The sequence below is a fragment of the Myotis lucifugus genome, unplaced genomic scaffold, assembly GCF_000147115.1.
Source record: "Myotis lucifugus unplaced genomic scaffold, Myoluc2.0 scaffold_112, whole genome shotgun sequence".
In the NCBI taxonomy this organism is placed as follows: Eukaryota; Metazoa; Chordata; class Mammalia; order Chiroptera; family Vespertilionidae; genus Myotis; species Myotis lucifugus.
The window spans coordinates 1,425,019-1,439,423 of NW_005871160.1; the positions used below are offsets into that span (position 1 = coordinate 1,425,019).

Below are 14,405 nucleotides of genomic sequence, written 5' to 3' on the forward strand. Positions count from 1 at the left end.
ACAATTACAGGACTGATTTCTTATATTTTTCAAATACCAATGCAGTCATTTTCACTAGAAAAAGGCTCAAAAGAAGAATGATGGATGATAATGAGAAGGCTGTAGAAAGAAGACCAACACCCAGTACGTGCAAGTGCAATACCAAAGAATTCTACAAAACCTTCATACCTCTGTAAGTGACTTATAACCAATTTTTGTATACTGGAATATGAGGACTCTATAGACTGGCCAAGCTTTTTTAAGCCCTAATTAAGAGAAGAAAATATATTTAATATGCAAGCAAGATACGATATGCCATTCTAAAAAAATAAAAAATTAAGACTGCGTTCATAGCCACTGAAACACAAAGACACTTTAACCACACACACCTTCACTGTTAACTGGTTCATTAAGAGGGTCTGAAGTTCAGCACTACAATGAAAAAGAAAGTGTTTTTAAGTCTTAAACCTTTTAAATTTAAAATAATAAACAAGGTTTTTAAACAAAATAAACAAAAAGAAACAGCCCAGCAAAAATCAAGCATCTGTTGTACTGGTAAAAGGAAACAATAAAGTCCAGAAACAGACTGAAGCGTATATGAGAAGGTACTATATGCTAAAGTGGCATTTCAAAGCAGTGAGGAGGTGTAATACTCATATAACCAAAAAATCACATCTGGGACATGTAAATGAAATAAAAGATAAACCATAAAAAAAAACACACAGAAGAAAACACAAATCAATCTTTGAATACTCTTAAGATGGGAAAAGTCTTTTTAAGAATAATGCTAAGGCATAACTATTTAAGAATAATGCTAAGGAAAAAATTAATTTGGCTATATAAAAATTGTTAAATTTTTATACATTTAAAAATACATATATAATATATATTATACACATACAAAATGATCACATTTACATAAAAATGTATATGTGCATAGAAAAGCCTAGAAAAAGATATACTATCTTTTGTTCTTGTGTGCCAGAATTTTAAAATATTTTTACAATTAATATTTTTTGAAATAAAAAATTACTTTAAAAAAGAAGAAAAAGCAGAAGTACCAAACATGAGTTTATTACCTAGCTTTCCCCCACAACAGCAAGTGCATGAATTCATCTTGCACTGATGTGGTTGTGTTCTTTTCCTAAACGAAATGGATAAAATTATACATATGTTTTAAATTATAAGCATATTGATTCAAAATTACAGGCGCATGACTCCCTTCCTTTTCCTTAACCTTCCTTCAAATGGATTATGTACCTGTCAGTTACTGGGAAACAGCCAATCAGCTCTTCCAACAGCTGTCCTTACTCCCCAAGCCCCACCTGCCCCACTTCACCATCCTGTCCCCACCTAAGCTATGCAATGGGAAGACAGTCCTTTCTCTTTGAGAAAATAACCTGAGGTTAAACCAAGACATTTGAAAGAAAACCTGATCTTAGCCTTTTTCAAATCAGACCGATCTTTCTCATGCACCTTGTAACGTGAATAAGGACATCAAGCATTCTTCACTGTGTAGGAGGCTCAGGCACGTTACCTGCACAAACTTGGTGAGCCGAGAATCCATCTGCATTAGTATTTCTTCCCAGGCTTCACACATACATGTTAGTGACAAATTTACATACTATTAACAAAAAGAAGGAAACATCAATATGGTAAAAAGTATTTAACTCAATATGCTAACTAAATAACGTGTGCTTCTTACTGTCCACTGTCTCAAAGAAATCCAGAATTTACTTTCAATCACTTTTAACTCAGTTAAGCCAGAGGAAAAGACTGTAGCTAATATTTGGTAATCACTTAACTACCAAACATTCCTAAATTAAGTTTTTATCTGGTAAAACAAATGTCCTCCAGCTTTTGACATGTATGTCTTACATACACAAACTGTCAAAATGCTGGTTTGGTCAGCTATTCAATTTTCAAACAGGATCTTTAAAAAGATTTTGATCTCCCAAAATCTTTGACATCAAGTCAATTAGTGAGTGTGGGAGACTGAAAAAAAAAAAAAAAGGCTACAATTCCATGTAGCTCCTCTCTCCAGACAGAGTGGATGTCTCCAGCCCTTAAATCTGGCCTTGTACCGTGCTGTGACCAACACAAAGCAGAAGTGACACTGTGGGTCCAAGGCCTTAAAAGGCTTTGTACACCTCCTCTTGCACTGACACCCCTGCCTCTGCCACCACTTCATGGACAAGCCTGGCTGGCCTGCTGTGAGATGAGAAGGTGAAGCCTAGACAAACCATCACAGCTAAGGGACACCTAGATCAGCCAGCTGACTACCATGCAAGACCAAGCCCAGCCGAGATTAGCTGAACCTGGTCCTGATCAACAGAACCTCCCATCTGAGCCCAGACTGAACTGTCGACTAAGACACCAACCTATAGAATCAGGGGCTATTAACCCTTTGCACTCCGAACCATTCTGGACATTGGCTACCAGCTACTCGACGCTACTTTGCGGCGGAAAACGTGCATTTACAGACCCTCGTATTATTTAGTATAATTTTGGAACCAAGTAACGTATTATAATGATATTGGACTTATATGAATTGGGTGACATCGAGGAATGTATATTTGCAAAAAAAACAATATTTTATTGTTTATAATTTTGTACAGTATGATAAGTTTTGTAACACTCCCCAATATGCATTGCAGGCTGATTAGTGTATGTTTGACAGTAATAAGTGGTTTGACGCCTGCCACCAGGTGTTTTCCTGTTAGAACACACAATGCAGTCCCGTTTTCTTTGTCCCACATCGGGAATATGTAGTTTATTGTTTAATCTGACACAAAACCCGCTGACATTTCTTGTATATATCTTAGTAATTTTACGATATTTTGATTTAATTTCTTGTGCCATTTCAAGATAAAACTTCAGGGAAACATGCATGTCTCAAAAAGTTGCGTTGAAATAACTCAATTCCCCGTAATCACTAATAAACTGCAATGTCCCCTGAGAGGGGACATCCGAGTGATATGCTAGAATTCCGATGTCCCCTGAGAGGGGACAGCGGAGTGCAAAGGGTTAAGTACCAAAGCTAACTGATAAGATGACTGTTTTCCATAATACTTTCTTTACAATAAAACTTTAAAAATTCCAAGATATTATTTTATTTCTGGGAATATTTAAAACGATTTAAACTACTTTTTCTTTTCTTTTTTTTTTTTGGAGAAATAGAGATGGATGGGAGATTTTCTATTACATTTCTTTTTCTTGCTTTAACAGATATTGTAAGATTATCTATCAGACTAGATACCTCTACTACAGATAGTTAGCTTTACAAAATAAAATTTTCAAGTTTGTTATTTATAGAACATTAGAAACTTATAGTAAATATTCACACAAAACAAGCTATAAATAAATACCTGCAAAAGAGCTGAAATGTGAGTAAACTTTCTGGCCATCCGAGTTACTTCAGGTAAGAAAGAGTACAATAGATTGGTTTCAAGCTGCAAAATCAAAATAATAAAGTGAGTCACAATTAGATGCACTTATTTAAAAAAAATTTTTTAAAAACCTTTTAAGTATTTTTTAATTACAGCTGACATTCAATATTACATTAGTTTCAGATATACAGCATAGTGGTTACATATTTATTTATTTATTTAAATATATTTTTATTGATTTCGGAGAGAAAGGGAGAGGGAGAGAGAAATAGAAATAATGATGAGAGAATCATTGATCAGCTGCCTCCTGCACACCCCCTACTGGAGATTGAGCAAACAACCCTGGCATGTGCCCTTGACCGAAATCGAACCCGGGACCCTTCAGTCCGAAGCCAATGCTCTATCCACTGAGCCAAACCAGCTAGGGCTGGTTACATATTTACATAACTTACGAAGTAATTACCCTAATAAGTCTAGTACCCACCTGACATCATGCAGAGTTACCACAATATTATTGACTATATTCACTATGTTGTACTTTACATCCCCATGACTATTTTTGATGGCCAATTTGTACTTCTTAATCCCTTTACCTTTTTCACACTTACTTCTTTTAAAAAAGATAAATCAGTCCTTCCCTGGTACAAACTTCCAGTTACAAAATGAATAAATCATGGGGACTTAATGCAAAGCATGGTGACTGCAGTCAATAATATTGTAGTGCAAGAGAGTAAACCTTAAAAAAAATCTCATTACAAGAAAATACATATATATTTGTATAACTTTGTATATATAATGGATGATAACCAGACTTATTGTGGTGATCATTTTGCAGTGTGCATAAATACCAAATTATTATGTTGTACACCTGAAACTAATGTTATATGCCAATTATACCTCACGTAAAAAAAAAAAAAAAACTTTTTAAAAAATAAAGCAGGCCCTAGCTGGTTTGGCTCAGTGGATAGAGCGTCAGCCTGTGGACTGAAGGGTCCCAGGTTCAATTCCGGTCAAGGGCATGTACCTTGGCTGCGGGCACATCCCCAGTGCGGGGAGTGCAGGAGGCAGCTGATCGATGTTTCTCTCTCATCAATGTTTCTAACTCTCTATCCCTCTCCCTTCCTCTCTGTAAAAAATCAATAAAATATACTTTTAAAAAATAAAATAAAAATAAAAAATAAAGCAGTACCTCCCAGTTCAAAAAACAAAATCCTATAATTCAGAAGAGTCAAGATCTAACTCTGTATCATCAGAAAGACTATGTCAGAATTCTCCTTTTGAGCCCAAAAGTTTTAAGAGTATCAGAAAACCTTAGGATTTTGTTTTTAAATATGTTTTTATTTATTTTAAAGTGAGAGAAAGGGGAAGGGGGAGAGAGAGAAACATCAATTGGCTGCCTCCTGCACACCCCTTACTGGGGATCGAGCCCGCAACCTGGGCATGTGCCCCTAATGGGAATAATACCAGGAACTAAACCAGTGGCCTCAGTGCGTGGGATGATGCTCAACCAACTGAGCCACACCAGCCAGGGCAAACTTGAGGATTTTCTACTCTGCCGTGTTTAAGTGTGCATTGCTCACCGTCCCTTGGTTAGCAATCCCCTCTACATAGGTTTTTATAATACTACTAGAGGCCCAGTGCATGGGGTCCCTCGGCCTGGCCTGCAGGGATCAGGCCAAAACCGGCTCTCCGACACCCCGCAAGAGGTCCCGGATTGCGAGAGGGCGGACCCCAGAATCAGGCTCCCTCCTCTCTGGTTCCGGGTGCATCACCTGAGAACCGCAGCTACCAAGTCACCACAGCTTGGCAGCTCCTGCGCTGAGCGTCTGCCCCCTGGTGGTCAGTGTGTGTTATAGCTACTGGCCGGTTGGCAGGTCGCTTAGGCTTTTGTATACTAGCATATAGATTCCACATGTAAGATTTAGAAGCCCCAAGTCAATTGTTTGCTTTTTGTTTTAAGAACCATTTGGATGATATGGACAATAAAAACCTATAAAACCTTTTAAAAACAGATTTACTCTCTGCTGTCAGGTTTCGATACTCACCTGAAAGTATGAAACTTCTGAAACACCAGTGGCAGAGACCTCTGTGACTACGGATAATGATTTCAAATCACTTGATAAACACAACGCAAGACAAGTACCAACAATCTGTAAGACAGTCAAATCCCCCAGCATACTTAGTATTACTGCTAGACTGCATCGCTTACAAGACAGAACGCAAACATTCACAGAGGTCTAAACAGCAGAAGCACGTTGCCTGGCTCCTGCCACGCCTGTGTAGCCAGCCAAGGAAGGTATGCATCCGCCTAGATGCAAGGACGAGGAAGGACACAACAATGGACACTCGCATACCGATATCAAGGGTCCCCAAATTTAGTGTTGGAGAACCAACATATTTGACAGAGTCTACAATATTTTCAAGAAGATGATTAAGTTATGAAGGGGGGAAAAGCTACGGGGAAGACGGAGACTTAGCAACCATGGCACCATGGAGACTCAGTACTGAGCTTCCGACGACTTGCATCACATTCCTATCACAAATTGGAGCTCTAACCCACCGCAAGGCTAGAACAACATTAAATCACAATCAAGCGTGTCCTATCAACCTTTCTGTTAAAAAGAAAAACTTGACTAATGCCACCAATAGTTCCATATCTTCACAGACATCATAACGCTATTTTGAACTTAGGAAAGTGTCCTATTAACATTTAAGAACAAATAATTTTGTGTTTTATTCTTTTTCGTAAATCAGTTGCTATATTCTAAGATAAACATTATAGAAAAAATTAAAGGAAAACTTACCCCTGTGACTCGGGCAATTTTGAACATTCCATAAGCATAAAGTTCAATAAAACCAGAGCTTCCTCCAAGGACAAGAATATTAAGCCTAATTAAAAATAATGCAACAAGCTGAGGACAACAGGGAAGATGCAGTTCTTAAACCAAGATATAAATTGTTCCTGCTCTCATACAATCTGCATGCTAAAGCTCCCCTGTGAGAACCACAGCTACCTGTGGGGGAAATGAAACATGAAACAAATTCACTCAATCACATCAGCCTCAATGCATTATTTCAAAAGAACATCAATTTTTTTCTAGCCTAAAAAACATCAGTTTACAGTAAAATAAGCATCAATTATTTTGACGATTACATTTGTATACTCTCAATAACAAAACAATCCTTTTTCCAGCTAATACAAAGTGCCATCAGTTTTATCATGGCTCTCATGCTATGATACTGAACAAGCAAGCTTAAAGAACTTAAATATTTAAATTTAAATTTTAGAAACTCTAGTACCTCAATCCTCTCTTGCTTCTTATTGAAAGAAACAAAGGTACATTATAATATTGTTAAGCTTGTCACAAAAAGACCACACAATAAAAACAAGTAAACAATACATATTAATGTCTGTATATTGTTCAGAGGTATTTGTCAGCAATAAAATAATCACAAATAAAGGAATTGCCCTTGAGACTCTGAAAACTGCCTCAAATACCAAATATCAACTTTAATAAATTAGACTTGTTAAGATATGTGCAAAATTTACCTGACATCTCCCAAAAGCTTAATAATTTCATCAGAATTTTCTTCACTAGAATACAAAAACAATTGGGTTATTTTTTAACTATATCCTTCAGATAATAAAAAGATTATCTTACTTGAAAACAAAAAAGTCATGCCTTACCTAAATATTTTTGAGGTGTTGCTATAACTAGAGGAAAACAGAGATTGGGGTAAAAAATACTCTTACTAGAAATATATTTTTTAAAACAAATGAGATAATTGTCACTGTTAAAAGTCGACAGAAATCTGTAAGATTAATTCCAATGAAATTAAACTCTGATACTTACTTTTTTGGCAATGTAGGTAATTTAGGTAAAAGAAGATTTGATTCATCTTCAGCATTATAAAAGGATGTTAGAACACTAAAAAACAGAAAAACAAGTATTATAAAAGCACCAAAGATTTTACTTCTCTTTCCATTTAAAAATATGCTAGTTTTTTTAAATACCCAGTTTTATACATTATACGTTACCAAGTAAATAAATGCCACACATATTTTTACCATTGTAAAAAAGTCATAACAATCACAAACAAGAAGCAGAAGAGCAGAAAATCCGTAGGAAATTCTTCATTTACAAAAGGGTTTATTTCTGCAAAAAAAAATCAGTCTGGCCACTTTACATTTAGTGGAACAAATATTAAAAAACAATTATCTAAGCATATAAAATATACTCATATGTGGTTAGTATTAGATACTGACTGAGATGAATGATTCCTTAACTCTCATCTAAGAACCGTCACTAAACCTGAATAGCAGAGTACTTTTAAAGAACACTACAATTATTTTATCATTTAATTATGAGTCCTATGGCTTATTTACATTTGGAGATTTGACAACCCAGTAGGTATATAAGATGACACGATGCATTTTGAAACAGTCTTTTTTACCCCCCTTTTCCCCTCAATTCTACCCCAAATAAGGTTGGAAATAAATGAGAAGGTAAAAAAAAAGTGGTGACTTGGGAAGAATTTTTCCCCACTTTAACACAAACTAGGTATCCCAAGAGACCCTGGAATCTCCATAAAACATATCTAAACTATTTGTAGAAAGTGTGTTAGAAATACACTCAGCAGCTAACTAGTCTGGCGTAGAACTTACATAGTATGCTCTGCTCCTCTAACCTTCTGCAAACCCACATGACCTTAGTCACTCGTGATTATCTGATGACAGATTAATCACTCTGTTTTATCTACACTGAATTTCAAACTCCAGGCTAGACCCTTGGTATCCAATTCTTTACAAGTCTCCCTTAGGAAAGCTGTCAATTAATATTCAGATTTTACAAATTAATTTGATATTAATTTAAAACTTAATTAGAAAGGAAACGCTAATGGAAAGAAAATTATCACATTTACTCAAAAAAGCTTTTATTTTCAGTATTCCCTAAACCCACTGATCCTTTAGGCCATTTTTACTGGTTATTACTGACTACAGAGATTAAGACAAAATTATTTCCATAAAATAAGGAAATTACTGGGGACCATGGACACAGAAAGAAGCCGTGTAACATCAAACAGAATGCTCCATTCAGCACTTTTCATACTCTAAGAATATTTACTAAGGTACAAAAAAAAAACAAAGCTTTCGACGAAATAAATAGTGAAAAGCAAAACAGAACCTCAATGTGCGAACCAGCCATTTTAATTGCTATTACTCGAAAATATAGAGCAATAATGCAAACTACAAAAATAACTAAAAAGAAAAAGCTTGGATATTCAAACATTCTTGCTCCATAAAGAACCAGATTTTTTTTAGAAGAAAAAAAAAATCTAACAAAGCATAAAAGAATGTTTATCTTGATAAACTTAAAAATACAAAAGTTAAATGCAATGTACACATACTTAACATACAGATATCCCTAAGTACCCATTTTAAAAAATGAAAATTTCACAAATTCCATCCTATTGTGACTACTGGGGTTTTTCTTTTCTTTCCTTTTGAATTACTTTACCTGCTTTCTGCAGTCACCTCCATCCAATGCATACAAGAAACTGGGGCCTCCACAGAAAAGGAGTGCAAGCTTTCAGGTTTTTCCACATCACACAGAACAATTTTCTTGGTGTCAGCAAGAGCAAAGGCCAAAACTAAAAGAAAAAGATATCATCAGAAAAAATTAGTGTAACATTCAAGAAAAATAAATGGGTATTTCACTTCCTGCCCAGTTTTATTATCCTATATAATAAAACCCTAATATGCAAATCAACTGAATGGTGAAACGACCAGTCGCTATGATGCACACTGACCACCAGGGGGCAGACGCTCAACGCAGGAACTGCCCCCTGGTGGTCAGTGCACTCCCACAGGGGCAGCGCTGCTCAGCCAGAAACCCAGCTCACAGGCTGGCAATGCAGCAGTAGTGGCAGGAGCCTCCCCTGCCTGCCGCAGCCCTAAGGACCCCTTGGGGGATGTCCACCTGCCGGCTTAGGCCTGCTCCCCCGAGAGATCCCAGACTGCCAGAAGGCACAGGCTGGGCTAAGGGACCCCACCCCAGTGCATGATGTTGTGCACTGGGCCTCTAGTCTATAATAATAAAAGCGTTAATATGCTAATTAGACAGATGTCCTTCTGGACAAAGCCAGGGCTGCAAGGGAAGCCCGGGTCCCGGGTACCAGAGGGAAGTCAGAGAAAGGAAGGCCTACTTTTGCACAAATTTCATGCATCGGGCCTCTAGTTTTAAATACATTGTGATCACAGAAATCATTAAACCTAAAAAATCCTTTCTTTAAATAATATTTTTAAACCTAAATTACAGCTTTGCATATAGTTAAGCTGTTATCTAAGCTTACTTTCAAATGCTCAAACTTTCATGAATAATCTACTACTTCCTCGTGAACTGTACTTAGCATCTTGCACATCAAAGCCTCTAAACTGGAACCCAGCTGCCAAGCAGAAAATACAAACCAGGTCTCAACAGACTAACAATCAATAACATTGTATCACCAAGACATACTGGTCCCGTAGACATGCCTAAAAGGCAAGAAGCAATTCCTTCCATCTGCTTAGTTCTTGGAAAGCATTTTGTTCCCCATTTTTGTTTCTAACCCCTAATGGAAAACAAGGCCATCACCGTGAATTATCAAGTACACTTTCTCTACCTAAGTCACTGGCATCTTCCTAACTCATCAAATTTAAGAATCTGTGAATAGTGGGCTATGGGTTTCACTGTATACCAACACATACAACTAGGCTAGATGTGAGGCAATCCCAGTATCCTCCTCTTTAAAATGATTTAAAGCAACCTTAAAATAACCAATACCTAAAAACACAAGACTTTTTTAATGATAAAAATATCATCTACTTAAATATTTTTTAACACGCTGATTTTCATAATTTATTTTTCAGATCCTGGTATTTTTGGATGAATACTGCAAGATATCAAGATGTTACTTACAAAAGTCCTCTAATTTTATATGTACTTTTTAAAATATATATTTTTTTATTGATTTCAGAGAGGAAGGGAGAGGGAGAGAGAGAAACATCAATGATGAGAGAGAATCATTGATTGGCTGCCTCCTGCATGCCCCCTACTGGGGATCGAGCCCACAACCTGGGCATGTGCCCTGACCGGGAATAGAACCGTGACCTCCTGGTTCATAGGTCAATGCTCACTCAATCACTGAGCCACACTGGAGGGCTACTTTAAAAAAAAAAAAAAAAAAAGATAAAACAATAGCTGAGCTAAATGAGTACAGATAAAAATAGTTATCTGTAAGTAATGGGCTTTCAGGGCATTTTTACATATTTATATTTAGCTAGAAAAAAATTAATAAAGGGTACAAAAGAGTTTACAAAAACAGTTCTGTTTTTGTTTTTTTTTAAAGCACCAATGATTACCGATGAACTTTAGGCTATGATTTACAGCATTTTACTGTACTGACTGTATACGTACAACAGTTTAAATAACAACTATCATTGTAAACACAACACATGGGAGAGAAGGGTTCAGTCCGCAGAGCCACTGCCAGCTACAATATAACAAACTACAAAATAAAGGACACCTAGAGGAAAAAAATCATACAGAAATAGAATCAATGAGGTCAGAGGTGACAGTCCTTCGGGTGAGGCAAGCATACATGCAGAGAGAATATTGATGAGCCATCCATTTAAGGCTAAGAAACATTTTGGGGGAAAAAAGAGCCATGATGGCACTGAACTGACCAGGGAGCGGTAGATGAAGTTTGGGCCAAATTGCGCAGGACAAGACAACGAAGAGAATAGAACCAAAGTATTTTGTATATTCTACCAAATTCCATTTTAGAGTTACCTTCACCAAGAAGTCAGATTTTATTTTGGAGAAACAAGATGGTAGAATTAATTTAAGTTCTAATAAAGCAGTTTAAAACACTCTTAAAAACTAATTTCCCAAACTGGTATTCAAAATTCTAGTATATAATGAGAACAGTAAATTCTTTCGGTGTTAAGCTTTCTTTAAAGAATACTCTGCGAATAATAAAAACGTATTTTTTTATAACACGATCATTACGTTTGCCATCTGGTCTCCACGCCAGGCAGGTCACTTCCTTTCCTGTATTTTCATTTGGTGGAAAACTCCAAACTCGGTGAAAACTTGCAAGTCGATGAAGTAAAACCTAGGACAAAACAGACATAATGGCAGAACATAAGAATCCATTTCCAAAAATAAAATAAACCTAGATCCCCACTATTTTTAAATTATCTTGAGTATATTTAGCTACCAGAAGAACGAAGACAACAGTGTTTGAACGAATTTAAGGCATTTTCAAAATAGGTGGAACAGGTCTAATTTAACCCCATACTCTGCCAATTTTCCTATCTTTATGTCAACAAAAAACTTGTCTTTTGGAAAAGAATAAGGTTGTCCAAGAAGATAATGACCAAAAAAAAAAAAAGAATCACAAATAGCACTAGAAAGGTAGGAGTGATATAAATAACGGCAAACTTGGAATCAGACAACTTGGGATCTAACTTCAGCCATGTCACTCAACTGGCCACGGATCTTGGGCAAGTCACGTAGCCATTCTAAATTTCCTTTTCCATACGAGTAAGTTCCCATCTTGGAGGGTCAAGATGATACCCGAGTTCCTTGTACTTCAAAAATAAGATGGTCCCTACTCCATCCGCTACATAAACCAAACAACCATTGAGAATAAGGAAGAAAAGGTAGAACTGTGCGTGTTCCTGGACCCTGCCACACCTTGGTATCCCACATTCACAGCTTTACCACCCTCATCTCATGGAGTCCCTCACTCCGTTACATCGACCCCTAATGGAAAGCCAAGCCCCCCAAGGAATCGCTCATCCCCCAGACTCAATGCTCTTTCCTGAGCATCTCTGCCATTCCTTACTTCCGAAACCCTTCCTCTGCTCCCTCTGGAATTCGTTCTCTTCTCTCAAATGTGCTTCTCACCTGAGGACACTGCTTCCCTGCAGGATTCCCAGGTGGCGGCCATTTGACTTCCTGCATCCCCTGTACTACAGCTGGGCTAGGAGACGAAGTAGGTTTCATCCTTGATGCTCAATACCATTTCTGGATGATTTTTCTTCTCTTCGCCAAAGTCCTCTAACTTTTTAATTTTATGCAATCAGACCAGATCATCCTCTATTCCTCTTTAATTGCAGTCATCCAGAGCAGCGGTGGCCAACCTTTCAGACCTCACGGACCACCAGTGGTCCACGGACCACCAGTTGGCGACCGCTGACCTAGAGACTCCAAGGCATTCCCCTCATTCCTGGAAGGTGTGCACTCCTGCCTGGCTCACTCGTACTTTCCAACACCACTTACTCATCCTCATTGTTAGTAATTTCAAGAGCTTTTCAGTTCTCAACTACCTGTGCTACAATGATCACATCTTCCACCTCACCGCAGGAACTCCCAGGCCCACACCTTTGACCTTGTCATTACCAAAAGCTACAAATGCTCCAACAAGCTCAGTTTCAAACATTCCCCTTTCCATCACTGCCTCTCTCTTTCCAGCTCATCCCTCTTACACCCAGCTTTGATTCTCCAAACTCACCAAGGCATGCAATCCATGCATTCTACCACCTATTCAGTGTCCCTCACTCCACACATGCCCTCACTTCCTACTTAATCAGGTTAGAACCCAAGGTTCATCATTACAGTCTTGCATATACTTCCCTTGCACCTCTCTTGCTTTGTCAGACTTGCAAAACATCCCTGGTTAAACCCAACCATGTCTGCACCCTGGTAGCCAAAAGAACAGCAGAGACACACAACCATGCTCACGAGTTTCCCTCAAACTGCAATTTCGTGTGGCTCCGACCAGCAATCCCATTAGGTTTCCCTAGTCCACTTGCCTTGTCGGCTTTTTCTTACCTCTCTTTTCTCCTCAAACTTCTAACATTCCATCCTCACTCTGAACAGCACCCTTCTTCTCACTGAGACAATAGCAGCAACAAGTGCCCACTAGTACATCTACCCATCTGATTGCACTGGCGTCCCTAAAACCTCTCTCCCCCTCCTGCTGTGGCTGTACTACCTGCGCTCCTCTCCGGACCAATGACATCACCAAAGCTCCCTGGCGGAGACGGAAGGTCCTTGAGACATCAGTACCCCGGAGACAAGGGCAGGGCAGTCAACGCAGCGATGTAGCTCCCAATGTTAAGTCTCCCTGGCTCCTAAGTCCTCCTTACATCCACTCACCAAGCTTGCTGCACACAACACAAGCCTCACCTGGCCAGGACACCTGCCAAAAGGCCAGAGGAGGAAGCATACGCAGGTGAAGGTTCCCTTACAACATGGCTGCCAGATAATGAGCCCTCTCAGCAGAAGGGTGGGTACAGCCAGGATGCAGCTCATGAATATCCTGTCAACTAGACATGCTGTCAGCACTCACGCACCTCCCACCAGGAATCCAGGGAGACTTCACTCCCTTGTGTTAAGGGTGTTTCTAACGGGCGGCGGTGATCCAGCACATAATACAAAACGTGGGCAAAAACATAAATGCTTGAACACATCCTCTGGGGCAGGTGCACGCATGCACATCTGCAGCTAAAGTTTGACAATAACGCATCTTCCTTCTGCTACTCAACTGCAAGCGAACTTGGGAAGGGTCTGTGGACCTACTCCTACGGGTGAGTGGCACATGATGGGCTTCTCAAAAGCCCAGTTCGCAAATAAATGACCCAAAGAGACGTGCAGGCAGGACTGTGTGATTGTGTGAGAACTTATTTTAGCCACAAAATACGTAAAATAAGCACATACTTTGTCTTTCGCGTACACGGCCCCTTAGACTTTCACCTGAAGTTTACAGCGGCCGGGAAGGGAGAGGGGTGGGCAGGTGGCGCGCCCAGCCCGCGGAGGGGAAACTGAGGCTGGGGCGCCGGCGCCCGCTCACTCACCTCGCCCGCGGTGTTGGCCAGAGCGATGAGGTCCCGCTTGGGGGACCAGACCAGGACACGACGCTCCTGCGGTAGGTGCTTTCTCTCCCACCCACCCGGAAGGGACGGGGAAGCAGGTCGGTGAAGACGCA

At 39.0% G+C, this 14,405-nt stretch overlaps 1 protein-coding gene across 1 annotated transcript in view; it reads right to left on the reverse strand.

The window, feature by feature from the left end:
* Window positions 1-14,399, reverse strand: part of ANAPC4 (anaphase promoting complex subunit 4) — a 31,484-nt gene extending 17,085 nt beyond the window's left edge. The window contains exons 1-13 of the mRNA XM_006093267.2: window positions 14,275-14,399; window positions 11,420-11,525; window positions 8,888-9,020; window positions 7,223-7,297; window positions 7,057-7,083; window positions 6,919-6,963; window positions 6,173-6,257; window positions 5,414-5,518; window positions 3,348-3,431; window positions 1,517-1,603; window positions 1,059-1,123; window positions 369-411; window positions 169-245 (exon numbers count right to left, since the gene is read on the reverse strand). Coding sequence (XP_006093329.1) covers window positions 169-245; window positions 369-411; window positions 1,059-1,123; window positions 1,517-1,603; window positions 3,348-3,431; window positions 5,414-5,518; window positions 6,173-6,257; window positions 6,919-6,963; window positions 7,057-7,083; window positions 7,223-7,297; window positions 8,888-8,919 — 725 coding nt within the window. The 5' untranslated portion in view covers window positions 8,920-9,020; window positions 11,420-11,525; window positions 14,275-14,399. The remainder of the gene's footprint in view (window positions 1-168; window positions 246-368; window positions 412-1,058; window positions 1,124-1,516; window positions 1,604-3,347; window positions 3,432-5,413; window positions 5,519-6,172; window positions 6,258-6,918; window positions 6,964-7,056; window positions 7,084-7,222; window positions 7,298-8,887; window positions 9,021-11,419; window positions 11,526-14,274) is intronic.
* Between the last annotated feature and the right edge of the window lie 6 nt (window positions 14,400-14,405).